Source organism: Metopolophium dirhodum, chromosome 8 (assembly GCF_019925205.1).
Source record: "Metopolophium dirhodum isolate CAU chromosome 8, ASM1992520v1, whole genome shotgun sequence".
Taxonomy (NCBI): Eukaryota; Metazoa; Arthropoda; class Insecta; order Hemiptera; family Aphididae; genus Metopolophium; species Metopolophium dirhodum.
The window spans coordinates 9,740,259-9,767,858 of record NC_083567.1 but is presented as its reverse complement, the minus strand read 5'-3'; the positions used below and the strand labels follow the sequence as shown (position 1 = coordinate 9,767,858).

The 27,600-nt window shown below is 27.9% G+C and overlaps 3 protein-coding genes across 5 annotated transcripts; 2 read left to right on the top strand and 1 right to left on the bottom strand.

Moving 5' to 3' along the window:
* Positions 1–719: 719 nt before the first annotated feature.
* LOC132951079 (uncharacterized) lies at positions 720–26,418 on the bottom strand. 2 transcript variants are annotated; one of them, XM_061022775.1, is made up of 4 exons: positions 26,333–26,418; positions 1,710–1,895; positions 1,148–1,502; positions 720–1,058 (listed from the first exon to the last, which is right to left on the bottom strand). In XM_061022775.1, exons 2-4 carry the CDS (start codon positions 1,834–1,836, stop codon positions 872–874), a joined length of 669 nt encoding a protein of 222 aa, XP_060878758.1. In that variant the 5' UTR covers positions 1,837–1,895; positions 26,333–26,418; the 3' UTR covers positions 720–871. The 2 variants fall into 2 exon arrangements, with proteins under 2 accessions (XP_060878758.1, XP_060878759.1); XM_061022776.1 differs by lacking the exon at positions 26,333–26,418 and adding an exon at positions 7,994–8,045.
* Positions 7,663–18,997, top strand: LOC132951078 (uncharacterized). Of its 2 annotated transcripts, none has more exons than XM_061022773.1 (8): positions 7,663–8,298; positions 8,995–9,071; positions 11,363–11,651; positions 11,952–12,156; positions 14,705–15,096; positions 15,440–15,623; positions 15,702–15,998; positions 17,467–18,997. In XM_061022773.1, exons 3-8 carry the CDS (start codon positions 11,389–11,391, stop codon positions 17,674–17,676), a joined length of 1,551 nt encoding a protein of 516 aa, XP_060878756.1. In that variant the 5' UTR covers positions 7,663–8,298; positions 8,995–9,071; positions 11,363–11,388; the 3' UTR covers positions 17,677–18,997. The 2 variants fall into 2 exon arrangements, with proteins under 2 accessions (XP_060878756.1, XP_060878757.1); XM_061022774.1 differs by lacking the exon at positions 17,467–18,997 and adding an exon at positions 16,617–17,218.
* Positions 22,653–27,509, top strand: LOC132951077 (uncharacterized). The gene is made up of 8 exons (XM_061022771.1): positions 22,653–22,836; positions 22,916–23,031; positions 23,802–24,099; positions 24,238–24,442; positions 25,132–25,526; positions 25,703–25,889; positions 25,954–26,250; positions 26,820–27,509. The coding sequence occupies exons 3-8, from the start codon at positions 23,828–23,830 to the stop codon at positions 27,204–27,206; spliced, it is 1,743 nt and encodes a 580-aa protein (XP_060878754.1). The 5' UTR covers positions 22,653–22,836; positions 22,916–23,031; positions 23,802–23,827; the 3' UTR covers positions 27,207–27,509.
* Positions 27,510–27,600: the final 91 nt, after the last annotated feature.

Genomic DNA, 27,600 nt, shown 5'->3' with positions numbered 1-27,600 from the left:
TGGTTTGAACATTTTTTTTCTTGTAAAAATGTTTGTTGTACCCTTACTTTTCCCCCAATTATTTTGAATATGTAGGTATTACTGCAAGGCTGGGCATTAACGAGTTAAAAGTTAAAATTAAGTTAAAACGTTAAGTGAATTTTAATTAAGTTAATTAACGCGTTACTTGTTTTTTCAAATTAACTTTTAACTTAATAAGTTACTTTTTTTCAAGATTAACAGGTAACACGTTAATCTTGAACAAAAGTATCTATATTAAGTTAATTTTTGTCCGAAGAATAATGCAAATTTTTGAATGGGTTTTTGCTTTGATGTATCATTTTAAATTTCCCCAGTAATTTTCTTGAGCGTAAAGAAAAACTATCTAATAATCTATATTTTGTATCTGGAATTTTTTATTTTTGTAAACTAGCAAATTTTAAATTTAAACTAAGTTAAGTTACTTTTTTTTCAAAGTTAATTCTTAACTTAACGAGTTAACGAAAAAAAAATATGAGTAACTTTTAACTTAACTCAACTTTATTGTTTTAAAATAACTTAACTTAACAAGTTAAAAAAAATCGTTAACTTGCCCATCCTTGGGTATTAGGATGCATTTCTGTTCTTTTTAAAGAACAAACATTCACTTTCCTAACAGAACAAGTCCTAAGTCGATGACTCAAGCATAACAGCTCTAAAAATTGTTCACAGACGTAAAAAAAACATCATTGTAAAATGAATCGCTTCACTACTAATCTAAAATAACGATTTTAATTTTTTTTACTAACCTAACGTTACAAAAGATTGAGGTGAATAAAATTGTAGTTTTTCAAATTTAACGCTCCCCCTCCAACACCCTCCTCCTGAAAAGGATTTTTTTTTATACTTATTATTACGGACTAAAATCACCTGTTTTCATCAGTCGTACAGCTTCTGTTTCACGATGTGTGGCGCTAGACATATTTTTTTGAACAATGGCTGTTATTACTTTTTCCTTTGCTGTTCCCAACAAACGGCGTTTTTTATTTGGCTCGTGCAACATGTCAAAATTCCCCGTATACGTGCATTGCATTAATACCCTGAAAAAAATAAAATTAAAATGTACAACTTTGTATGAAATAACAAAATTTAGGAAAAAAATTTGCTTAAAATTTAATAAAAATATTACTTTTCATTATCTAATGGTTTTTCAGAAATAATCCCTTTAAAGCATGAGCTGCATACACTACATCGTCCAAATACGGTCACAAAGTTTGTTCCATGTGGATGAACATTTGCTTTGCGGAATGATAAGCAGCATGAAAGTTGTGTATGCACCCAAAAATGTTCAGCCAAAATAGGTGTCCATTGATTTTTGGTTAATGCATAGTACGTTTTAAAACTTTGTGATGGTCGTTTTTTATCATGCAGTCTGTATTGCACATCATCAGGTTTTATTTTTTTCCATTCTTCTGAAGAAAAAGTTACCACAAATTTTCTTCTAGGAAAATCCAGATTACTGCTGGAATTTTCATCCGAACTACCTGTATAAAAAAAAGTTAACAGTTATTAATATATGTCAATTGTAACGCAGATAATTTAATGATGTAAGTGCATATAGTTAAATAAAAAAAACTTTATTTAGATGATATGTATTGTGTAATAATACCTTATCATTATGAAATAATCAAATAAAAGTGTACTTATATAAGTAATATATTTGAATAATACGTGTAAAAAGTAATACCGACCATATTCTGTGGAAGAATTAAAGATGGCTTCTGGTGGATCAATCTTGGGACTAGAACAAAATCCGAGCTTTTCTTTTATCTCATGGCGTCCCTTATACACAAAAGTGTGAATAGCACTTTTACTCATAAGACTATTTAAATAAATGCTTATATCACTCCAAACAGTGTCAGTAGCTACAATAATTTCTGAAAAGAATATTTGTAAAATGTTACGTCAAATTATGAATTTTGTTTAAATCCTTATTTTTGCACAACCCTCCAATAATAATAGCCTACTCACGGTACGAAGTATAATATACAATATATATTTTGTATTATTATTATTTAAGAATAAATTAGCATAAATGATAATTCTGTATACAATAATTATAATCACAATATTCTTGTTGTTTTTATTTCATATTAATAATAATGTATTTTATTTGATTATTCTTTGGAAAAAACTCAATTTACAAAATACAAAATTAAAATAATATTAGGGTTGAAAATTTGAAACATAATATTAAAGTTTACGTCATATAGTTTCTCACCGAGTAAATAAATTATTGAAACAAAATAAGTATATTTTTTATTCAATTTACTTAGAATTTATTTATGATATCACATCGTTACAGTACTTAAAGATCTGTTTTTTTTACTCTTCCGTTTTTTGCACTGAGTTGTGATATAACCATTAATTTAGAAAATTGTCAAGTAAACAGTATTTTTGGGAAATTTATTTTATCACTAAGATTCTTTTTTTTATTCAATAAGTACTTTTCTTTATTTTTTATTCTTTCTTTGTACACTTTGTTTGGCATATTTATAATTAAATAATACCAATATATTATCGTACGAACATAATATAGGTACGAACATAGGAATAATTATCAACAGTATAACACACTAGGTAATAGTGTAATACTATAGTATTAATTACAATTTAACAAACTACATTAAATAAAATATAAAAAATTTAAGCTATAATGTAATTCAATGAAGCGATATAGTTTATAACGAATTGAAACAAATAATCCATAGCTACGTATAGGTAGTGGCGAGAATCTAAGTTAAAATATACGTGAAGTCGTGAAAGAGCAATAATGAAATGCGTCGCGTACATGAAATTGAGTGGGGGAATCAGTCGGCACGACAATGCGAGATGCGGCCGCCGTGATTCCAGATTTCATTATAATTTCTCATTAAAAAGTTTGCACATTTCCTTTAATAACGTAATTTCTAACAGTACTATTTTGATGATTTATTCAAAAAGAATTTACCTATACAGTATTATCTTTACCAATACCTCACCTAACCATTTTGCACCAATTCATCATACACATTACACATGCATATAATATTATCTGTGATTAAATTACTGTATATTTTTATAATAGATTAATAAAATTATTTACTATAGATAACGACAGAAATAACAATAATAATTAAAAATTAATTTTTCTTGATTTGAGATCAGCAAATGTGTCATTAACATCATCAAAGTCCAATCCGTCTATTATTTCATGTTCTTAAATATTATTGCTAAATTTGTAGTTTTCTCTTGACTTAATGTTTTTATTCTTAAGTAATTTTTACCAACTTTAATTTTGAAAATGATCTTTCTGCTGTCGCTGTTGTAACTGGTAATGTGAGCATAATCCTTAATGCTATAGCAACATTGGATAAATATCACCAACACTGTTAATTGTAAAGGATTTTTTGTAAGACTCTTAAAGGTGATGTACCTTTATCAATAATTTTTGAAAGAAGGCAATGTTCATGTGCGTGAGCACGGGGCCGAAACGAGAAGTCCTATATAAAGTAATTATATGTCATATAAATATTTTCTGAATTGACGTGTGTTGATCAATAGAATATTTAATCACCAACGGTGTACCAAGTACCAACTATATATTTTATTATTATAACGTAATACAGCTGGTGAGGCGTACCTACCTGCTACAACGTTCCAGAGTTTATGTGTTATGTTAATAATATTATTATACATTTCATTCAACCCCAACGATTCTTATAATATAGTCGAGACTAGGCCGGGTATCACCCTAGGTTTGCGCCAAGTATTTAAAAAAATATTATAGTGTTATTCGTTTTTATGTTTTATATACATAAATGCATTATTATACACCTCATATATTTTATTAGTATGCTTACACCTTTTTAAGTGTAGTTTATACCCTAGATGGCTAGATATAGGTATTAAATGTTTTGCAATTATATATTTTACTATAGTTATTATTTTTCATTAAAATATAATATAACAATACACTTTGAATTAAATTAGTTGTTATCAAGACAGACAGTCTTAGAACAAACTCTTTTCGAGACCGTTTCTTTCAAAACGGATTATGCTTAAAAAAAATTGTCTTACCAGTCAGTTGCTAGATCAACCCGTGTGACATAAAATAGGAATAATTATTCTTGTTTTTTTTTTAAAGTTTTTTCGTAAAACATAATATGCAATATACTTAACTATGCATCGTTATACATTTTATATAGCTCATGCAATGAATATATTCATAGTTCATACATAATATGTGGATGTATATACTTCATAAATATTTTATGATTTAAAACGTGCAAGTAATTTAATTATGCAATCAGGTATCAATTTTAATACATTATATGTGATATGTCTATTGTTTAGGATCACCGGCGCAAGGGGGCCGAATGCATTTAAAAATTAAAAACATAATATAACGTAATGTTGTAGTAGAAGCTGGAAACTGTAGTATATTCTAATTTATAATCCAATTAATGTAATAAGTAATAACTATTAAATTCATCATTTTATTCAGAGGTCAGTTGGAGATTAATACAATTAAGAATAATTAAAAAACTATTTGTGAAAGGAACACGATTACTGCTATTATGTACATATAGGCGTGCACACCTTATTATAATGATATGTTCATGGAGATAATGGAAATTGTATTTGTCGTGAAAGTATAATAAAATCAAAAATAATTTTGTGCACCAATAATATGCATACATTTTATTCATTTAACAAAAATATTATACCTTTATATACAAATAACAATAAGTAATAACTATATAGACTCGTAGACATTAATAGGTTAATACATCAACATGTATGTTGATGTGTTAAAAAAAAATTCATTTTTATCTATACTAATATATAAAATGATGGCGTTTGTTTGTATGTTCGGGATAAACTCCGAAACTACTGAACCGATTTCGAAAATTCTTTCACCAATAGAAAGCCACATTATTTGTGAGTGTCATAGGCTAATTTAAAAAGGAAGTGATCACCCCCAGTAGGTGCTCTAACAGGAATTTTGAGATTTACGATAGAAATTTTTGTTTTTTAATGGTTGCTATGGGTTATGTATATAGATAAAAATAATTGTATAGACGTTGTTGTTTTTTTTTTGGCCATGTCGCCAGGTGTGCACCTAAGAGGCCATAACTCCGGAACTACTTATCCCACAGCGTACAAACTTCACAGAAACCATCTACATGTCAATCTTAATATGCCCTGAAATTTTTATCGAAAATTGGTTTGGTGGATCTTGAGTTATAAAATTTATTCAAAATGTACACTTATTTTTATATATAATACCTATCTACCTATCTATATCTACCTATCTAATTATTAAACAAAAAATATTTTTTTTCAATCTTCAGCTTCATCCATAGGAATGTTGTCGATGTATTCGTCTTCACTGTCTTGAATATTATCTTCGTCTGTCTTCAGATTTTCGTAGAACCATGCAAGGACATAAATGCTTTTATACAGACAGGAATGTCTTTTAACTTGTCATCGCAAAAAACACGCACGTGGTAGGCATAACTAGCCAAATTATACTGGGCTTTGTCATCACTAAGTCGACTGCGTCTCCTCATAATCGGTAATACTGTAATAAGACCGCAAAGGTACTTACTCTGGTTATTGTAGTTCTCCAGACTGTTAAACTCTCTAATGATACGCTTCTCTTCTTCATCAGTTATATTTTCAAAACAACGATAGCGTTTACATTTGCAGTCGGGTCCTAATTCATGTGTAGTAGCACGCAATTTTTTTAGAACATCCCGTTCTCTACCCATTTTAAGTCTTTTTTTAGATGTCCGTTGATCACTGTTAACATCATCATCAAAATCACTTAATTCACTGTCCATTATGAATAATTAAAAAATAAACACAAGAACGTCAAGAACTAACTGCCGATTATAGCGAGAACAGAGAAATAATGACGAAAATGTGAAAACTAATAATAATAATGCTATCTCGCAATATTATCGTATATTGTGTATTATACGAAACGCGTTACTGGGAAATACGTCATGTTACAATAATTTTGTTATTGTTATAAATAACAAAATTATCAAGAATACGTCATATTATTATTGCAGTAGGTACAGTAGAAAGGAAAAAGATAAAATAAAATAATATATTTCGGAACTGGACTTCAATCTGTTTTCCCCACAACCGCATGGATTAAAATCTTTCTTCACCAGTATACCTAATCTTTTCCATTTACTGAAAGATTTTTTCACTGAATCGATTTCAACTGTCGATATTACTCCATATTTGATATCGAATCAAACCATATTATCAAAATCGAAAAAAATGGACTACTACCGTTTTTCCCCTGCATAGATATGTATATTTAAATAATTTATGTAATATATTTGTGTTGTATTGAACTTGTTGCACCCACCACAAGCTAAGCTTTTGGGGCGGCGTCATTAATTGTTTTATTTTAGTCTTTGTTATCTTTTTGTAAAATATTATATCGACAATAAAAACTATTATTAATTATTATTTACAAAAAAATACAAATAATGGATATTTTAATAGCTTTTAACTATTAACATTCATTTTAGAAGCCTTAAAATATCAATAATGCATAATATATTAATATAAATAATATATTATTATGCCTACACAAAACACCTACCAAAATTTAATTTTTGACAAAATTTGTTATTTTAACGATAAATGACAATTTTAGTTCCCTATTAAGGTGTAAGTACCTACCTAATACAAACAATAAATTATTATTCGAAAACACAATTTCGTAGGTATATTATTATTTACTAAATACAATGAATTTAAAAATAAACAATATGACAGCATACAGAGTATAATATAATATGTATGAAAAACGAAGGTTTATTTCAACAACTTATCGTGTACACGTCAAACACAACAAAAAAATTAAATACACACATCATAGTAAAATCAAAATTCAAAACATTCATCGCTCCGCTCAGAATCTAAAATATAAATTATAGGTACCCGATACAATTATTAAATAATAATTGATCTTCCACATTTTTTTTTGTTTTCTAAAATGCATTTGCCTGCGGACGCCAACACCACCCTCCTTCAATTTTTTCAAAATTAGGTTAACTGTTATTGATTTTTTTGTAGTTTTTTAAAAATTGATAATAAGTGCCATCTGAAAAATCATTCTATAATGGGCTAATTATCGTGAATAGTTTTTTCCTGTTTAAGATTCTGGATATTTTAGTTTGAACTCTTTAGTTTGTTCCTACTGTAAAATTTTTTGTTTCCTATAATGCATTTGTCTTCGGGCACCCACACCTCCTTATTAATTTTTTTTTATGAATTTAACTCTATTTATAGTTGATTTTTTTGTGTAGACATTTAAACCCTAATAACCTGGTGCTCTATGAAAAATCCTTCTTTAATGAAATTATTATTGAAAATAGTTTTTTCTGCTTAAGATTCTGGACATTTTAGTTTGCATTCTTTACTGTTTGTTCCTACTCTAAAGTTTTTTCAAAATGTATTTTTGCTTTCTTAAATGCATTTGCCTACGGGTGCCAGCGAACCCCTTCCAATTTTTTTTTCATTATATCAACTCAAATCGATTTTTTTGTATTAGGTATCGTTTTTTCCGTGTACAGGTTTTTCTTTTATGCACATACCTATAATATAAGTATAATAAAATAGAGATAACGGGATTATATCTGGAAGACTGCAGGACTGTCTACTGATAACTGAACAAAAAGCGTCCCGTTCGAAGTTTGTCGGTGACATGATACTCAAATAAGGGACAATCTCGTTTTAAATGGAACATATATGGTCACGTGGTCACAAGACTAGGCACACACGACAGACAATGTAATATATTAATTGGTAACATTTAACAATATCATTTGGAAACCTAACCATTTTACATCATCACTAAAATCATTATAAGAATCACTAAACAAATAAGCATGGCAATTAATTGGTATACACAAATACCAACACCGAGTGCACAAAACAAATACAATATAAATACATCTCTTACATCATCAGCGAATAGGTCACAGCTGAAGTTCATTGGTCACAAGAAAATCGTAGCAATGGCCTGTAACCTTTATCAAACTCTTAAAAGAGCTACAGAGGTTAGTTTCCCGGTCTGTCTGTCCATGTATGCCATTCCAGTTTTTTACAGTTCACATCAGTTATAGATTTTTTTTTTCTTTCATATTTTATTTTTATCACTCGAGTTTTTCTCATATTTTGACCATAAAGTTCTTTTCACATCAGCTACAGTTGAAGACAAGCCAAACAACAACTCAATCAACACACTGAAACTAAAATTCAACACTTGTAAGTGAGACATAATATATTATAGGAAATAATCTCCTTAGAACATAACCGTCAAACTCTTACCGTTCTTATTATTAGTAATTCACACTGTTGTGTATCAATACGTAATTACATTGTTGCTTACATTTATTTAAAAAGTATACAAAAGTATACATATCTCAATTTTATTAAAAATTCAACAAATGATGTGAACATCATGTAAGGATATTATGTAAGGATAGCATTTTACATTATTACGCCACAAAGCTGCACTATTACACTATATAATATCATTATAATACTATTAATTATGTTAGGTACTCTTAAAAACTAATAAAATAACTGTACCATACTATAATCAAAAGATATGCATAACACTTAAGATAATCATATTTATATAATATGACAAAATGTGTGTTAAAAATAACACATTTGTACCTATATATATTTTCAAATAAACAACAATAATTTGAAATCGAACAACAAGTACGGAAGGTCAATGATATAAGTAGGACCCAATTTCGATACCACAGCTCTCAGCAACACAGTCTGTTCCCAGCAGCTACGCCTGTCTCGCACAGCACATTATGTTCAAAGCTAGTTACAGATACTAACCCTTAACTTTACTATGTTGACCGTTACTATATACTTATTATTGCGAGATATTTAATTAAAACTGTTTTATTAACTAAACTTAAGAAGTAATTTCTTGTTCAGGGTTCATTCACTCTGTGGACTTTCATCTCCTGAGTTCACCTCAAAGAAGATACTCAATACTTGCCCGCTGTGCACAGGTAAGAAATTATATTAATATATTAATTTATAACCCAATGGTAATTTGTAATAATATTACAAATTACCAAAATTAGATCATCAAATAAGGCTTACACGCCTAGGTAATTTAAAATAACCTATTAGGTAAAATAACCTCCTTAGTTCTTATATAAATATGTATTCGGGGGACGGAGTGGCCGAGTGAACTAAGGCGTCGGCTACGACGCAGTCGACCCGAGTTCGATTCCTCGGCCATGGGCGGCATTTTTCTTCGGACAAGTCACGGTGTCCGGAGAACAAGTGCCGCCATCCCCCACCCGGGCATGGCAGATACATGGCATGCCCACTTGAAAATCTGCCAAAAACTACACACACGTGTTTACCAACCAACAGTATCCTCCCCTACAAATAAAAAACAAATAAACAGCTAATGGCCATAGTTGCCGGGCTTAATGACCAATTAAAAAAAAAAAAAATATATATATTCACGATCCCTATTGATCGTAATAATATAGGCTTTAGTGAATAGTAAAATTAAGATAAAGAAAGTCGACATTCCAAACCCCACCGATTATTATTCATTTAAAAATTCCAAACCATAACAACTTAGTTAATATATTATTATAAGGTCATGTCTCATCAATAGCAACGCGCAAGCTCATTTTTGATTCATTACAATAATATTATATATTACGATATGCGATATAATTCATAGTATTAATTTATTATTATGTGTTATACATTTGAAAGACGGAGACAACACATGCAAGTGTGACGTCCTCTTAACATTATAATTTTATAATAAATAAATGTAATATCCCATCAAAATATTATATTGTTTTAACTATATAGGGACTTTATGCCCTTAAAACCCTTAAAATGTGCATTTATTTATTCCCTAAAATATATCCTTAAACTATGCAAAATCGCATAAATATGCTCTTAAAATATGTCTTAAAAACTGAAACATTTTGACTAGGTAGGTACGCTATATTATATCAGAAAAATATTTTAATTTGTAATATTATTAATTTATGTTATAAAAAATATAAATAAAATTACGTTGTATAAAAATTAATTTAATTTATTAAATCTTTGTAAATATAGATATTTATATCTTCAGGCTTCAGGTATTTAGAAGCTTGTCGAAAAAAACAAACAAAAATTGCATTTATTAATTTTCAATTTATTTTTCTATAACTAATTTAATAAATACTAATTATTACTCAAAGTTAATAGTTGTATTGTGTGATTAAAATTGATAAAAGTATATTGTTGGTTCATAATTTCAACTATAAATAGTCCCGCAGACGAGGAAAACATACTAATTTCTTTGAATATTATTTTAGGTATAGGTATATCTGCCTACATTAATTTTTTTTTCCAAATTATAGAAAAATTAAATTCCAATTTAAAAATATATGTAAAGTATGCACTTATAGTGAGAATAATATATCAAAATATGCCCTTACACGTGAAACAGTAAAATATGCAAAATATGAAAAAACAAAATATTACTGTAGACTCTGGTATTATGAAATAGATTTCTATAACACTAAACTATGTTTTGAATGAAAATTAGAAAACATGCAAACTCCTATAAGTCCCCAGCCCTAGACATATATATAGAAGGTGCCACGAACATAAAGAGGCTGAGAACCACTGAGCTATAACCTATTGTTATTACCATAATACCACCATTCCGTAATATTTTAAATTAATTTTTAAATCAAAAAGTAACTATTTAGAAAACGGATCTAATAATTATGGTTGGCTATTGATAATTTTTTTTAATTCCACACTAAATTCTTAAATGATATGCTGCTGATCGAGGCATATCGGAATTAATATTTATTATTTATTTATTGAAATTTGCTGGCCAGTAGTTCTTTACTAGTAACACGACTCACGAGAACCTATTATTCCTAATAAACCTATTGTCGCTGATCGAGTGCATGTTGTATTACTTTAAGTAAGTACTATTATTATTAATTTTTTTTTAGATTTTTTTGAGATAGGTAGATTGAGATTTTCATAGTGCGCTCTTACTTTTTTATTATTGATCTTCTGCTAGTCCTTGACGATTGGCGGAGATCAATTCGTGCGTTTTGGCTGTTTCTTATTAGATAATACATTATATTCATAAGTATTATATTTAGCATTAGTATTTATAACCCATTTATTTCATTTCACGACCACCGACGGCGTATATAGAATTTGATCTTGATGATAGATACCATCCTGGTTACATATCGACATGCACTAATAATAATATGTATGGTATAACTTTTATAAGTTGTTGTCAATTTAGTACTCTCATCCTTTGTTTACTGAAAAATGGCTGACGAAAACGACTTACCTGATGCGATGGGCGCTCTGTCCGTCGACGATAACCGCTGGAAAGAACTAGGACTGGATGACAATATTCGGACACAGCTAAGAAAAATTGAAAATGATTATGAGAGCATATTCTCGTGGAACATCAAACGATTAACAGGAGCCAATCAAAATCTAATGACAAACCTCGTTAATAATATTCGAGGACGGCTAGAAATTATCACAGTTATGGACGGCAAGGACGATACATTCAAATTAACTAGGTAACCATCAGAGATTTATTCACGTAAAACTAATTTTTCAGTAAATTAACACCCATCAGATAGTACGTCAATAAATCTTATTAGTTATTGACGTAATACGTACCTATTGTTAAATACTTATAAATACCTACATACTTGTATTTTATATTATATATTCATTAAGTAAAACAACTGTGGATGATTGATATAATAAAACAAATTTAATATTTTATAAATCGAATTGTAAGCACTAATATAATTATAAATTAATCATACAGCAGTTAAATATCTGGAGTAAAAGTGAAACAATTTTATTTTTAGATTTTATTCACAACTGGTAGTTTGTTATGAACTTTACAATATCAAAAGTTATAAAGAATCATATTTGGAAATTGAAAGCGTTGTTAAATTTCTGGAGACTTGTAAATTTAACGAGTCAAACCAACAGTACTCAGATGCTTACCGCCATATTGGCCAGGCCACTTATGCGTATATTGCATTAACACTGAAAATTGATTCAGAAAAGGTAAATTAAAATTTTTTTACTAATATACATAGGTACAAATGTATACAACGTAAATTATAATAAGTTTTAAATCTACAAATACTTATACTCAATATTTAATATATTTAATCTGCTTAAACAATTATTATTTTACATTTATGCCAATGTATATTAATTTAATGATCTAGTGTCGTTGAAATGTGAAGACTATTAAATTAGGTAATAATTTTACCATCTATATTAAAATATCATAATAAATTAAACAATGCTATAAAGAATCAACTGTATCAATTGTATGAAATTAAGCCAGAATAGTTAAATAGGATAAAGTTTACTTTTCGATTTTGGGGGGAGAGATGTACGTTATGATTTTACAATGTGTGTTTTTTTTGTGGAATTATTGTTTTTTTTTTAATTTTTAAAGTAGAAAAAATGCTTTGATTTTTAACTTTGAGGGGGTGATTTTAGATAGAAAATTGGATCTAGTTTGTCAAAAATAAAATTCCCAGTAGTTTTCAAAAATATATTTATACCATTTTTATAATTTTAATACCAGTTTAAAGTTTGTAAAACCAGGCGGGGGGCAACTTTACAAACGTCTCAACATGAGTCAAAATATTTTAAAAACCTTATGGTGTAAATATAGAAAATACTAATATTAACATGCAGAGAAAATTTCATATTTCTATGGTAATTATTTTAGAGTTACACGTACACCAAAAACCAAAATCGATTTTGTCAAAAACCAATTTTGCGCAAAAATTTCTGTTATTTCTTAATTATATACAATTAATTCATCTTATTATAAGCTACCGTTTTAGTAATAATAATATAAATATAATATAAAATATCCTTAGCTAACAAACCGTCTCCATTCAGAATCAGGACCGGATTGGTTAGGCGAGCTACCGAGAAAATCTCGGTGGGCTGCTTAAAGTTTGGGCCAGTTGTGTGAGTGTGAGTGAAAATAAATTCATGTTCAAAATACGATTGGCCACTTATAAGCTCGTAATAATTATAGACGTAATTGTGATCCACTGAATATGTAAATGGGCCGCTTAGAAGTGAAAATCTCGATGGGCTGATACATACCAATACGTCCCTGTTACGAATCGTTATACAATGATAATATTATATCATTGAATTCAAATTTAACACCAGCCATTACAGTGACCAACTACTATATAGCAGAGAGACCCACTTATCCGCTTTTTAGAGTCCGAGCGGAGCGATGAATGTATTGATTTTACAAGGATATGTGTTTATTTTTTTGTGTCGTCATCACCTTTTAGAACAGTAAAAGTGCTTAGATTTTCTTCAACAGTATCATTTCTGATAGGAAAGTGAATCTAGTTGGTAATTTAGGGGTCAAAAGTAAAAAAAGTAGTTTTCAAAAACGACATGAAAAACAAAAGAAAAATTAAGGAAAAACGGGAATTTTTACGCAAAATCTGTTTTTGAGAAAATCGATTTTGGTTTTTGGTGCAACTCTTAAACAAATGACTAGGTACATGAAATTTTGACTGAATGTTTATATTAGCATTTTATATACACCATAACATTTTCCAAATATTTTGACTTATTTTGAGCTGTTTACGGACATTTTCAGTTTTTTTTTCTATAAATATCAATAAAATTTTATTTGTTGGTTAAAAAAGCTTGAAAATTTGATAAAAGGCTCCTACTTTATTGTTACAATGATATTTGAAAAATATTAAAAATCCTTAGTCACAGTTTTTATTTTTAAGCATTTAAAGTTCAATTCTTGACAAAATACGGAAAAAATCACGAAAATTAGCAAATCATTTTGAGTTGAGAATTAATAAAAATTTTTCTTTTTAAATCTTAGATTTGAAAATGTAATACAAGATTGTCCATAAGTTTGTCTACCTTTATCAAAAAAAAAAAATGTCTACAAGAAAGTCAAATTAAATTTTATGAGCGTTTGAAATTCATATTTTTACAACATTTGATATTCACTCAATTTCTCATGTAACGATTTTCTTATTTTGTTGTAATTAAAACACGTATGACTGTAGATACTTGAACATTTCACTGGATGTTTATATTAGCATTTTCTATACACGATAAAATTTTGAAAATAATTTGTCTCTTTTTGAGCTGTTTACGGACATTGTCAGTTTTCAATTTTTTTAGTTTTTTTTTCTATACATATCAATAAAATTTTATTTGTTGGGTAATAAAACGTGAAAATTTAATGCAAGGCTTTTGATATGTTGTTACAATAGTGGTTGAAAAATATTAAAAATACATAGGCACAATTTAATAAGCATTTATAGTTCAAATTTTGGCAAAATGTATTAAATTTAAAATTTAATAATTATTTTGTAGTTAAAATTTATAAAATGTTCAACTTTTATAGCTAAGGATTGAAAGTTTAAAACAAAGCATCAAATATACTTGGTAATATCATAGGCTGACTGACAGTTTTCTTATACTATGATATTATATCATTGAATTCAAATTTAACACCATCCATTACAGTGACCCACTTGTAACCTACTGTACAGCAGAGTGACATCCACTTACCCACATTTTTCTCTCTTAGTTATTGAAGGATATCAAACAAATCAAAGAATTTAATGAAGCTGAAAAAGCTGCGATTTGTGCGGTTAAAGCCAAAATTTTTATGGAGTATCCGCTAAAAGGAAATTATATTGCTTTGAAATTTGCTGAGCAAGCCTGTACCAGTTCTACTGATCCCGAGTGGATAAACATTTGGTTAAAAGCCAAAGGACGAGTAAGACGTTATTCCGAACCATTTAAAATTCCAGGGGATGATGAAATAAATGCTGCAAAAATGTTATGTTCAACAACAACTAATCCTAAACATTTAATTAAAGTTTATCAACTTTATAAGGAAATAGGATCGGTTAATAAATTTATCAACAACGATAAAGAATCAATTAAATTTTTTAAGCTTTCGTCCTATACTGTTAAGTAAGTAGTTGTTCTGTGTATAAGTATCAACTAGAATGTGTTAGTAAGTAATGAAAATTACTAATATTACCCTAGATAGGTATTTACAAATTGTCCCTATTACAATTTGTAACAGTATCAAAAAATGTACTTACTGCCTAGGTATCTCAACTGTTCTAAATTTTATAATTTTTCAAAAAACTACACGTACTATAAAAATATAATATCTTTTTTTATTTTATTATTTTGATTATTTCCACAATTCTTTTTCGTTTTCTTTACTTACTTACCTATACCTAATACCTATTAATTTATTACTTTAAATTAAACAATATGCTTATTTACGTGTTTTTTGTTGATATAGAAAATCAATTGAATTGGCCAACGGTGATATAAATCAACTAAATATACTTCTACAACAGACATGTATAGACTGCCCTTATTTTTTTCCAAAATTCATTTTAAACAATTTCATTACAAAACTGGCAAGTATTAAAAATAGCCGCGTGGATCAAATTCTAGGCTTATATTATTTAAAACATGAAAAAGTAAGATGTATAAAAGTGTTATGCTATTGGCCATTATATAGGAGTTAATACAATTATTCAATTTTTGTTTTGTTTCAGGATTATGCTAAAGCAAAACTTCATTTATCTCATGGAATGGCAGCTGGTAATTTTCATAGTACATTGCAGTTTATAAAAGTTGAGTGCCTCCTACAACCAGTCAATAAATTTCCTTATGTGCAGTTACTAAATACGATGTATAATGATTTTCAAAATCCAAAAAGAAGGCTTACTATTTTATTACATATATTGATGTATTTCAATTACTGTGAAAAAAATCCAAAAGAAACGATGCACTACCTTAAATTGTACATTGATCAAGACATCGAAGATACAGTTAAAAAATCTCATTTAATTGTAAGTTCATCAAATATAAGTTATTAAATTACATTGCACCTATCATTATTGCTGCATAATGGGATGATTACATTTTATGAGAGCATCTAAGGATCTTACCTAAATGTTTTTCAAGTCAATTATTACGTATCTATATCTGGTTATAGACTTTTATTAATGTGAGGTAGGTAACTAACGAGTAGTTAGATACACAATTTCACACTTCTTAAATTGTAGTTATACCTATGAATGTTAATTTGTTATATTGTTACGATATTCTTAGAAGTTGTAGTTGTATTTTCATACTATGGTTGGTACTTGGTGTATTCTTATTTCAAATGATTAGTACTTCGTAATTATTTAAACACATTTTTTTTTATATCACAAATACATATATTACATAGGTATGAAAGAAATATTATATAACTAATTATTTATTATATATTTTAAGAATTAATTTAAAGTAAAAAAAACAGTCTTCATTTTTCATTTATATTATTTTAAAGCAGAATAATATTTTGTTGAAACTGATACTGAGTTATGCATGTTAATAATAGTTGATGCTGTGTGTATACATAATTTCTAGATATTTTTTTAAATATTTTACAATGATAAACTTACTACTACTTGTTATTACAGTCAACTCGCGATATAACGAAATTCGATATAACGAAAATCTTGATATAACGAATAAAACTACCGGTCCCTTGAAAATATCGCGGTATAACGAACAAATGTAATGTATTTTGGTCCCCTCGATGTAGCGAAGCGTTTTTGATCAAAACTCTCGCGATGTAACGAATTTTTATAAATTTGGAGCTTTCTATTCCGAATTTTTAATTTTAATTAAGATAAGATACATGTCTCTAGTGTATAACTCTATGAAAAATATATAAAAATAAGTATGTTGCTATTACCACATAATAGATTACGAAGTTTTTCTGATGATTATCATGCGATAGTACACTCAAGTACAGTATCGCAATTAAGATAAGACTTATGTCGATTAGTGGCTCCACGCAAAATGTACATAACATACTATGTAACATATCGGTACCGTTTTATATTGACGACAATGTGTTTTCTAGCATTTTAAATCTGGACAATACTATTGATAAGGTAAACTCAAGCAGTTGCAAACAATCAAAAATATCTGATTTTTTTAAAAAATAAATGCACACATGTATAGCGATTTATTATATGTACATATTATTATTATAGCATATTTTTATTAGAAATATTATTACATACATTTATATTGAAATTAAACAATAAATATGTATATACTTATATGACTCATATATTTTATACATATGTATACGAATAATAAAATTTTGAATTTTTATTTTTATTCTCGTTATAACGAATTCAATTGGTATATTCTCTTGATATAACGAATTTCGATGTAACGAACTTTCGATATAACGAATTTTTTTCTCGGTCCCTTGAAATTCGTTATATCGCGAGTTGACTGTATTTTTGATTTCAGTTTGCTCGTCCATTGTTTGATGTAGGCAGATTTTTGAAACCAAACGAATTTCTGAATGATCTATCTGTGAATGTAAAAGAACTAGTATACAATAATAAGTGGGACGAAGAAGAAAAAAATACGGTTGAAAACACATTTGTTCGGTTCAATAAAATATTACAATTGAATATTCAAGACAAAAGTTTTTATAAAACTGCTACTCATAAATAACAGAGAATCATGGAGAAAATAGAGTTGATAAAGTTGATTTGTCAGAAAATAAGTCCAACGAAATTCATCAACACCAATCTGCTTCACAGAACAGTAATCAGAACAAGTCTTTAGAAAAACATGTTGCTCTAGACATGGAATCGTCAACAAATTAACATAGGGTTATTAATAATATTTTTAAATTACAATAAATGGGTCTAATAAAAGTCATCAACGACAATAATTCGTTATTCAATAGGTAGGTACTTATTAAACCTTGACATTAAAATTTGCAAGAAACTAATATTATACATTTTAAATCATTTTTTATCGTTCAATCTAAAATTGTACAATGGTTTCTAAGTACTACCTACTATGTTTTTATATTATATAGTCAGTAATCAGTATATTAGTTATTCAATCAACTATACTTACGGTTTTTTTATATACTCGGCAATATTAATCATTATAATATATTATGGACCATGTATCACCATTTTAAGTTTATATATTATTTTTACGTTCAATATTTTGTATACACTATACAGTGTACAAGACTATACAGCCACAACTTAAATAAAAAGTTTTTATGTTTATAATAATTCAATTTAGATTTTTCTGATTATTTTAAAAAAGAAATGTTGTTTTGACTATTTTCAAAAATGTTAAATATAAAGACATGCATTTTTATTGAAAAAATGTGAACGATAACTAGATGTCTCTATTTTAAATGTTGTATTCTGAAACAGAATAACGAGGATTTGAAAATTATTTAATGTGTAGAATACTAGAAAATGCTTATTTAATTAATATTTGATGAAAATGGTAAGTATTTTATGAAGAGGTCGTCATAAATAAATAATAATAGTAGGTAGGTATAATATAGTACCTACCTATCTACCTATTATAATCTATTATAGTTTATGGACTATAGCACGGATTAATATTTACGTCATTATATAGGTATTTTCGTCTGTGGTCTATATACCGGGCATGGACCAATTGCGCCTAAAACAAAATTTGTATTTTAGGGTCAGTCTACCAATTGCGCCTCTTATATTTTACGGTTAGTACACCAATTGCGCTCTTTATATTTTACGGTCAATATACCAATTGCGCTTGTATTCAAATTAACCTAGCGGCTACCTTCAGATATAAAAATATTGTTGTTCGATCTAAGTCCATCAACATCAACATAAAAACACCAAAATTCTTAAAAATTAAAAACGTTTTTATTGATCAATAATTGATTACTGGTTATAATATTATATTTTATAACAGTATCGGGAATTTTATCAAACGTCGTGTTATTATTATTGTAAAAATGTTTAAATGTGAATTATAATACTCCCAAAAATCATTTATTTGTTCATATATATTTTTACTATTTTTATAATTACAATTTAATTTTGAATAATTGACGATCAAACTTGTGATCAGTGTTGTACCTATTCGTTTATTTTTATTATATTTATAATTACAACTAACTAATAAGTTTTCCTTATCCTATATTATTTTATTGTTTAATTTGAAATAAACTTATTTATTTATTAATATTATATTATGTAGGCATTTGATACTGGGCGTACTTACCAGAAAATATTTTTTTAAATCAGCATGTTATTATTGACCAAATGTATTATTTTACTATTGTTGCCCTGCTATTAATATAGCCATCTTATTACTTTATGATTTAACCACCTATTATTTTATTTTAGTTTAGGCCTTAGGGTCAACACGTGACTTATAGGTCATGAGTTAAGTGCTGCCCTTAATTCATGTGCGGTAAGTAGTGCTAAGGTAATACAATTAACAGAAATATTATAACCTATTATACAGAAAAACCAAAAATAAGGAACTTCACATAGTTTGTTTTAAGAAATTACGGGTCGACATTTTTACAGCCGGCATAAATTATATTTCAGTCACCAAATACTTGATCTCAACCCCCCGTAAAAATCGTATAACTCCGGTCGAGCATTTATTATATAATTATAACTGACTAATAAGTTTTCCTTAGGTAGTGTAAAATGTGTAAGCGCAATTGGTCTATCGACCCTAAACATTTTAGAGCGCAATTGGTATATCAACCCTAAAATGTTTAGAGCGCAATTGGTATATGAAAAGGTAATTTTAAGCGCAATTGGTAAACTCCCTATATACCTACTGGCTACTCTATCAGTCATCAGTGGTTCTTAACATTTTTATACCCGCGGACCACCTACACAGTTAGAAAATTGATATGTAGGTACCTAGTACCCACTACCTACCGGCTACAACTGCTACCACTAGACAAAATAACTTTTTTTTTGCTTATTAAAAATTGTATAGATAGGTACGTTGTTTTGCATGTATGTATTTTATTAGGAACCACGAAATTATGACAATATACCTGAGCATTTTGTGCATAAAAATAAAATTAAATATTATGTACAATTATTATTATTTAAAATATTTATATTATATTACTGGCTGAATATCCGGTATATGCAGTTTTTTTTTGTGGAAAATCCTATTGAGTAGGTTATATATATAATATATACAGGTGTATCTCGGTTTGAGTGTATCTCAGTTTTAGTGTACTTCACGGATAAATCGGGGTCAGTGAATAATTAGATTTATAGATGTGCAACCACAAGTCGCGAATTGGATTTAGCACTTTGTATATTTTTTATGTGGTTTGAACTACTTAGGTACTCTCAAAAGTTGTCTGACATCCTTAAAAACAATCACTGAATTTCAATTGAGAAATGTTTGAGTAGGTGTATAAGTTACGTGCATACATTTGGTTTTAAGATGTAGTTTCTTTATTCGAGGCTATAAGCGCGATAATTTAATGCATAATATGTGTACCTGATCAGCCCTGATCAGATTGAAAATTAAAAATGTATAAATAGTTCAAATAGAAACAAAATATTTTCAAAAATTATACCATGTATTATGTATACAAAAAGCTAATATAAATAGGCATTTGGTGAAATTGTCAAGTATTTACAGTTTTTGAATTACTAACTCAAAAAACTATTGTGAATTTACGCTTATGTTTATTTTTTAAAATTACATTAGTAACATCAAACGAGGAGCCTCGTATTAAATGTTTAAATGTTCCAAGTTTTTTATAGAGCAAAAAAATTTTATCGGCAAGAAAACAAAATTGATTTTTTTTTAAACAGGTTTTGCGTAATTATTTTAGCTTTTCCTAAATTTTTATTCCGAGTGAAGAGTTGAATGTATTGATTGTACACCGATTTGTTTTTTTTGTGCTTCTATAATGTATATACACAGTAAGTCGGGGACTAGAACCTTGATGATTGTTACGGTTCCGGTTCCTGTTCGGTTCCCAGTAAAATTAAAATTTCTGTTTCGGTTCCCAGGAAACTAAAATTTCAGTTCCGGTTAAATTAAACTTAAGTTTCGGTTTTTTTTCGGTTCTTAAAAATTAAAAAAATTGTTACCTGCAGGTTTGGTTTTATACTTTGGATTTTCAACTTCAAGATCTTTTGTGGTGGGAAAGTGAATTTAGTTGGTATTCTAGAGAGGTAAAAATGGAATATTTCCAGAAGTTTTCAAAAAAAATATGGAAAACGATTTTTATTACTTTTTTTTAACTATTGTCGATAAAAAATTTGTTTTTCGGTCAAAATACAGGACATTCTTATACAAGTTTCCTCATAAGTTCTTGTTAGTCAAAATAAAAAAAAAGTTGAGCGTAAATCCACAATAATTTTTTATGACTTTTTTATGACGCTCATAGCGTCTAATGTTAAGATTTAGACAAAATATCGAAAAATTGCAGAAGTTCATACAATATATTCTAATTTTATCTAAGATTTGAAAATTCTTATAAAGTTTTTCTACCTTAAGCAAAAAATAAAATTTACCGAAAATTCAAAATCTAATTTTTTATGAACATTTGAAGTTTAAAATTTTTTGACATTGGATTTTTCGCCGCACATTAACGAATTCTCATCGAATCATTTTCTTATGAGTACTATTTATTACTTATAAATTATAATAAGTTATACCTTTTAGCATAAATAAACATAAAATATATTATATTCCTATTCTATAATAGGTACTTTAAATAAGATAGTATAGAATACTATATATAGTGCTAAAATTAAATGCTTTAAGCAGTTTAAGCAATTTGTGAATTGTGTGAAAAGTGATTTCAATATACTTTATAGTATAATGGGTTGCCATTCGTCCCGATTTCTCCGGGACACTACCGGTTTTCACTACACAGTCCAGATATTTTCAACTTTCGGCCGGGACATGGGTATTTACCGGTTTCTTAAAATTAGTCCTGAATTTATTGTTGTCATGCGTGAATAAGTAAAAATAAATAATTGTCGGAAATTTCGGAAATTTCGGAGATAGCCGGGGGCCGATAATTTAATGTTTCATAGTGTATACAATTAAAACGAATTTGGAAAATAAATCCTGCCAACAATTCTATGAAGAAATTACGAAAAATAAAGATCTGCTCATTTCAAGTTCATAAAACTGCAAAATATTCATCCACAAATCAAAAATCAGTAACAGAAGCTTCTGGGTCTCATATATCAAAAGATTCATAATAATTATACTTTATATTATACAATGCCATGTCTATAATACCATAGAACAATGTCTATACTCCATATTGATAAATGATAATATTTTTAATACCCGTCAGCTGGTTTCTTTGTCAACAGCCTGCTCGGAGAGCAGATTAATTATTTGACGATACATTTTAATTGGTTTTATATTAACTACCTACTTAGATAAATAAATGTACAAACAACAATTTAGAAGTTGTTGTTGTTGCCTGTTCCCAAAATTAATGTACAACCCACACCACGGTCCATGGTCCACGGCTACAACCACCTACCACCCACCACCCAAAAAAGTTGGTTGGGCGACTGACACGTGTTTGGCGCCATAACACTATATAAAATAATATTTAATCATAACAACGATTGTTCATTGTTGTGCACTTGCGCGCTTGACTAAAACTGATTTCTGAGTTTCCGACTTCTGAGTTGGACGTTGGCATTTGGCAGTGAATAATAATATATTATAATAATATTTTTTCACTATGTGTGGATACGTGATTCATTATTTTATGATTTTAGTCCACTATTCACTACTATAAGACATAAGTGGCAACATTAAGTGTTAAGTCCATAATATATTACAGTGAGTGGAATTCTATAGTATAACCATAGAACAATAACTCTATTGTACCGTACTATTGTCTTTTGTTCTGTGGTAGCAGTTATATCGCCATTTGTTGTCACTCATCATCGTGGACAACACAATAGGACATACAATAGGTGTCTATTACAATCTAATTAATCGAATATATGCTGAATATAGTATTACATACTATAAGTAAGTACCTACATTTTAATTTATAGATTTAAGGTCGATTCCAAGTCAATGCCGATTTCCAATTGCTCTAGAACCGTCTCACTTTTCTAAATATCACTTTAACCGGCATCTTACTTAGACCCTCAGGCCTCAGATTCTCCAGTCGCCAGGTGTACTTCCTGTACCTATTAAACATTTATACCTAACTTCCTAACTATACTTTGTCATCAGTTGTAATCATTTCAGTCTTGAGTCTTGACTGCCCAAAAAGTGTCTCAACATGTATCCTGTCGTTTGCCATACTTATGCGGTAGCTGGTGTGACCATTACCACATGTCCACCTAATGGGTATAAATAATTTTAGACTTGCAGCAACCATCAGAAAATTTATGTTAACTATAATATGATTATTGGTTATGTCATACAATAATATGTAATATTATGTTCACAAACAATTGAAACCAATTTTAAGTTTTGCTGAAATTTCAAGGAGGGCTGCAGTGCCACGGCCACTAACTAAGTTGTCCATTATAATCATATTATCTATAGACTATAATAGTTTATTGTTAGATACCTATTAGTTATTAGTATTATTGATTACCCATTTATTTAATTACAGCACCCTAGATCCACGCATAACGTATATAGAATAAAGATCATGTGTTTGCCATTGTTGTTGTTAAATATGTCATCTGAATATCCAATATTCGAATGCACTACTTAATCATGAATAAAACACATTTACACAAACGCAGCTCTAGGTAATAATATTTATGTTGTTGTTGATTTAGTACACTCGTGTTTTGTATGCTGAAACATGTCCGGGTATAATGATCCCTTGGCTGATGTGAAGGACACTTTGTCCGTCTACGAAGACCACTGGATAAAACTCGGATTGGACAACAACATTAAGACACAGTTAAGGAATATCAAAAATTATTTTGAAAGCGTTTTCTCGTGGGATATCTATACATTATCAGGATTCAATGAAAGTCTTAAGTTCAACATCATTGATAAAGTTCAAGAAAAGCAAGAAATGATCATAGACATAGATGGCACGGGCAGAGGCGATGAATTTGTTTTTTATAGGTAACTGTAAACAAACAAGTGTAATATTTTATAAATCAAATATTGTACGCAGTTATATCATTATAGAGATATAATATAATTGAAAAATAAATGCAGATAAAATACCTAGAATAAAAATGAAACTATAATATTTTTTAGATTTATTTTACAATTAATTACTATTCATGAAGATTACACGAGTGAAAGATATAAGAAATCATATTTGAATATTGAAAGTATTGTTAAATTTATGGAAACGTGTAAATTTAGCGAGTCAGACAAACAGTACTCTGATGCATACTATCATATTGCTCGAGCTACCAATGTGTTTATTGCATTAACATTGAAGATTGATTCAGAAAAGGTAAATTTTTATTAGGTAGTTTATACCAATTTAATTAATTTCATGTTGGGATATAGTTTTGATAAAATGTAAAGACCATATTATTATGCTATATCTATTAAACCCTGTATAAACCATGCAATCAACCAATAAACCAGTTAAATTAAATAATTATTTTTAATTTTGAGCTTGGTATTTTGTCAAAATATAAAAAATAAATCACAAATATAATAATATGATTATAATAACCATTAACAACTATCAATCTCATAAATATCCTCATGAAGTACTATTATTTATTTCTACCACAATTTAAATAGTATATAATATATTAATATGTACTGTCATCAATTGTGATCACTAATAATTCAGTTGCAAAAAGTATAAAAATAATTAAATAAATATGTCAATTGGTTATTCAGATCATGGTATTTTATTTAGATCTAAGTCAAATAAAATGTTTGTATTTTATTGGCATTGGTTAAACATGTTTCAGGTTTTTGATTTTGATGAACTAATTGAGGTGGTGTGCTAATTAAAATAATTTTAATAAATTAAATCTTATACAGGGATTATATTATATTAATGATTTTGTTTAGAATATATGCAAAATAATGTATAATAGATTCATTTCAAACATATTATATCAATCAATTCATCAATATGACCTGATAATACATATTATTAACTAATGTCTGTTTCTCTTTTAGTTACTGAATTTTGTTAAACCAATGAAAAATTTTAATCAATCTGAAAAAGCTGCAGTTTGTGCTGTAAAAGCTAGAATTTTTATGGAATATCCTCCAAAAGGAAATGATATTGCTTTAGGATTGGCTGATCGAGCCTGCATCCTTCATTCTGTTGAACCTGAATGGCTACTCATTTGGTTAAAAGCCAAAAAGCGAATAAGACATCGTTATGAACCATTTAAAATGCCAGGGGATGATGAAATTGCTAAAGCTTTATATTTATACGAAACACAATCAAAGCCTAAATTTTTAATTCACGCCTATCAACTCTATAAGGAAGCAGGATTTGTTAATAAAATGCACAACAACCTGAAACTATCAAACAAATATTATAAGCTTTCGTCTGATATTGCCAAGTAAGTAGTTGTTGCGTGTCAATTAAAAGGTCAAATGACAAATGGGTAATGAAAATTAGTAATTCTTATTTTAATGTGCCTAACCTGTATAATATTTTATGTATACTATGTACAAAATTATAATTTTTCAAAAGATATTGTTAAAACAATTTCATATTTATACGGTTTTTTGATAGAAAATCAATTCAATTGGCCAAAGATGATACAAAACTACAAAATTCTATACTACTTCATTATATACACTTTCCCGAATATTTATTGTCAAAAGACTTAAATATAGACAATATAATTACTAAACTGACAAATGTTAAAAATAGCATGGTACATCTAACTATAGGCAGATATTATCTAAACCGCAAAAAGGTATGATATTTAAAAATGTATTGATGGGAGAAAAAAAATTATTAATATTTTTGTTTTGTTTCAGGATTATAAGAAAGCTAAAATATATTTCTCTCGTGCAAAGGCATATGGTAATTTCAACAGTTCATTGCAGTTGATAAAAGTAGAATGCCTGTTACAATCTGTCCATGAATTTCCGTATGTTGTGAAATTAAATGAGATGTATAAAGATTATACAAACCCCAAAAATAGGGTTATTATTTTAATACATATATTGGTATATTACATTTACTCTGACTATAATCCAAAAGAAATTATGTACTACTTAAAATTATATATTGATCAAGACATTGAAGATACTATTAAAAAACGTCAATTAATGGTAAGTAAATCATATATATAAATTACTTTGTACGTATCAATTCTCCAAAAAAAAATGATTACATTTTAAGAGAGCTTCTTACCTTCATGTTTTTCAAGTTGATTATTACGTATCAGGTTATGGAAATGTATATTTTAATAATGTTTGGTCATAAGACGTTAGACACACAATTTCACACTTCTTAAACTGTAGTTTTGATATTATTATCAAATATGGGTGTATTTTCTTATCATTGTTTTCTGTTTATGTATTATATTTTGGTATATTAATATTTCAAATTATAAGTAATTAAGGGCAGGTAAATTATTTTAAAAAACCAATTTTTTATATTTTTAAATATATTTAAAAATAAAAATATGACATACCTTCCTAATTATATAAGAATAATTATAATAATAAGAATTAGGTAAAAGTAAAAACAAATAGTATATTTTCTACATGTTTAGTAGAATAATTTGTTTGAAAATAATGCATGTTGATAGCAGTTGATGCTGTATGTATAAAATATTCTCAAAAATATTTATTATGTTGCTTTATAATGATATTATTATTATTATTAATGATTTCAGTTTGTTTGTCCATTGATTAATGAAGATAAAATAATTATAAAAGCAAACGCATTTCTGAATGTTTTATCTGTGAAAGTAAAAAATATAGTATACAATAATAAGTGGGATGAAGAAGAAAAAAATATGGTTGAAAACACATTTGTTCAGTTCAATAAAATATTACAATTAAATTTTAAACCGGAAAATCATTTTAATAATGATAATAAAACTGCTGTTTATAAAAAAAATGAATCTTGGCGAAAACAACAAGTTGATAAGTCTAAAGAAAGTCATCAACAGAACAAAGAATCTTGGCGAAAACCACAAAATTTGTCATCTATCGAGTCATATAAAAAATATAATATTCAGGTTTATTCAAACCCAGATTCCACATCAAAATCTGCATAAAATAATTTAAATTATACAATACTATGAACCTATTGTATCTAATATGTTTTTTTTACTTTTATTTTCAAATACTCAACAATAATAATCATTTTGTTTTGTTTTGCTAATAGCTATATTAAGTTGATATTTTCTTAGTATGTGCAAATTTTGTATACAGTGTATGGGTCAATAGGCCATTAATACATTTAAATGGTTATTATTATATATGTATCGACAATTATAATAGGATTTTTCTGATTTTTTAAAAAAAAAATTATTTAATTTTACTGTATTTAAAAAAATGTGCCAAATCTTGTTTCTTAAAGTGGCAAACATAATAATATGTACTTTAAATAAGAATTATTTTATTGATGAGTGATGAATGCCTATATTTTAAATTTTATAATCTGAAAAA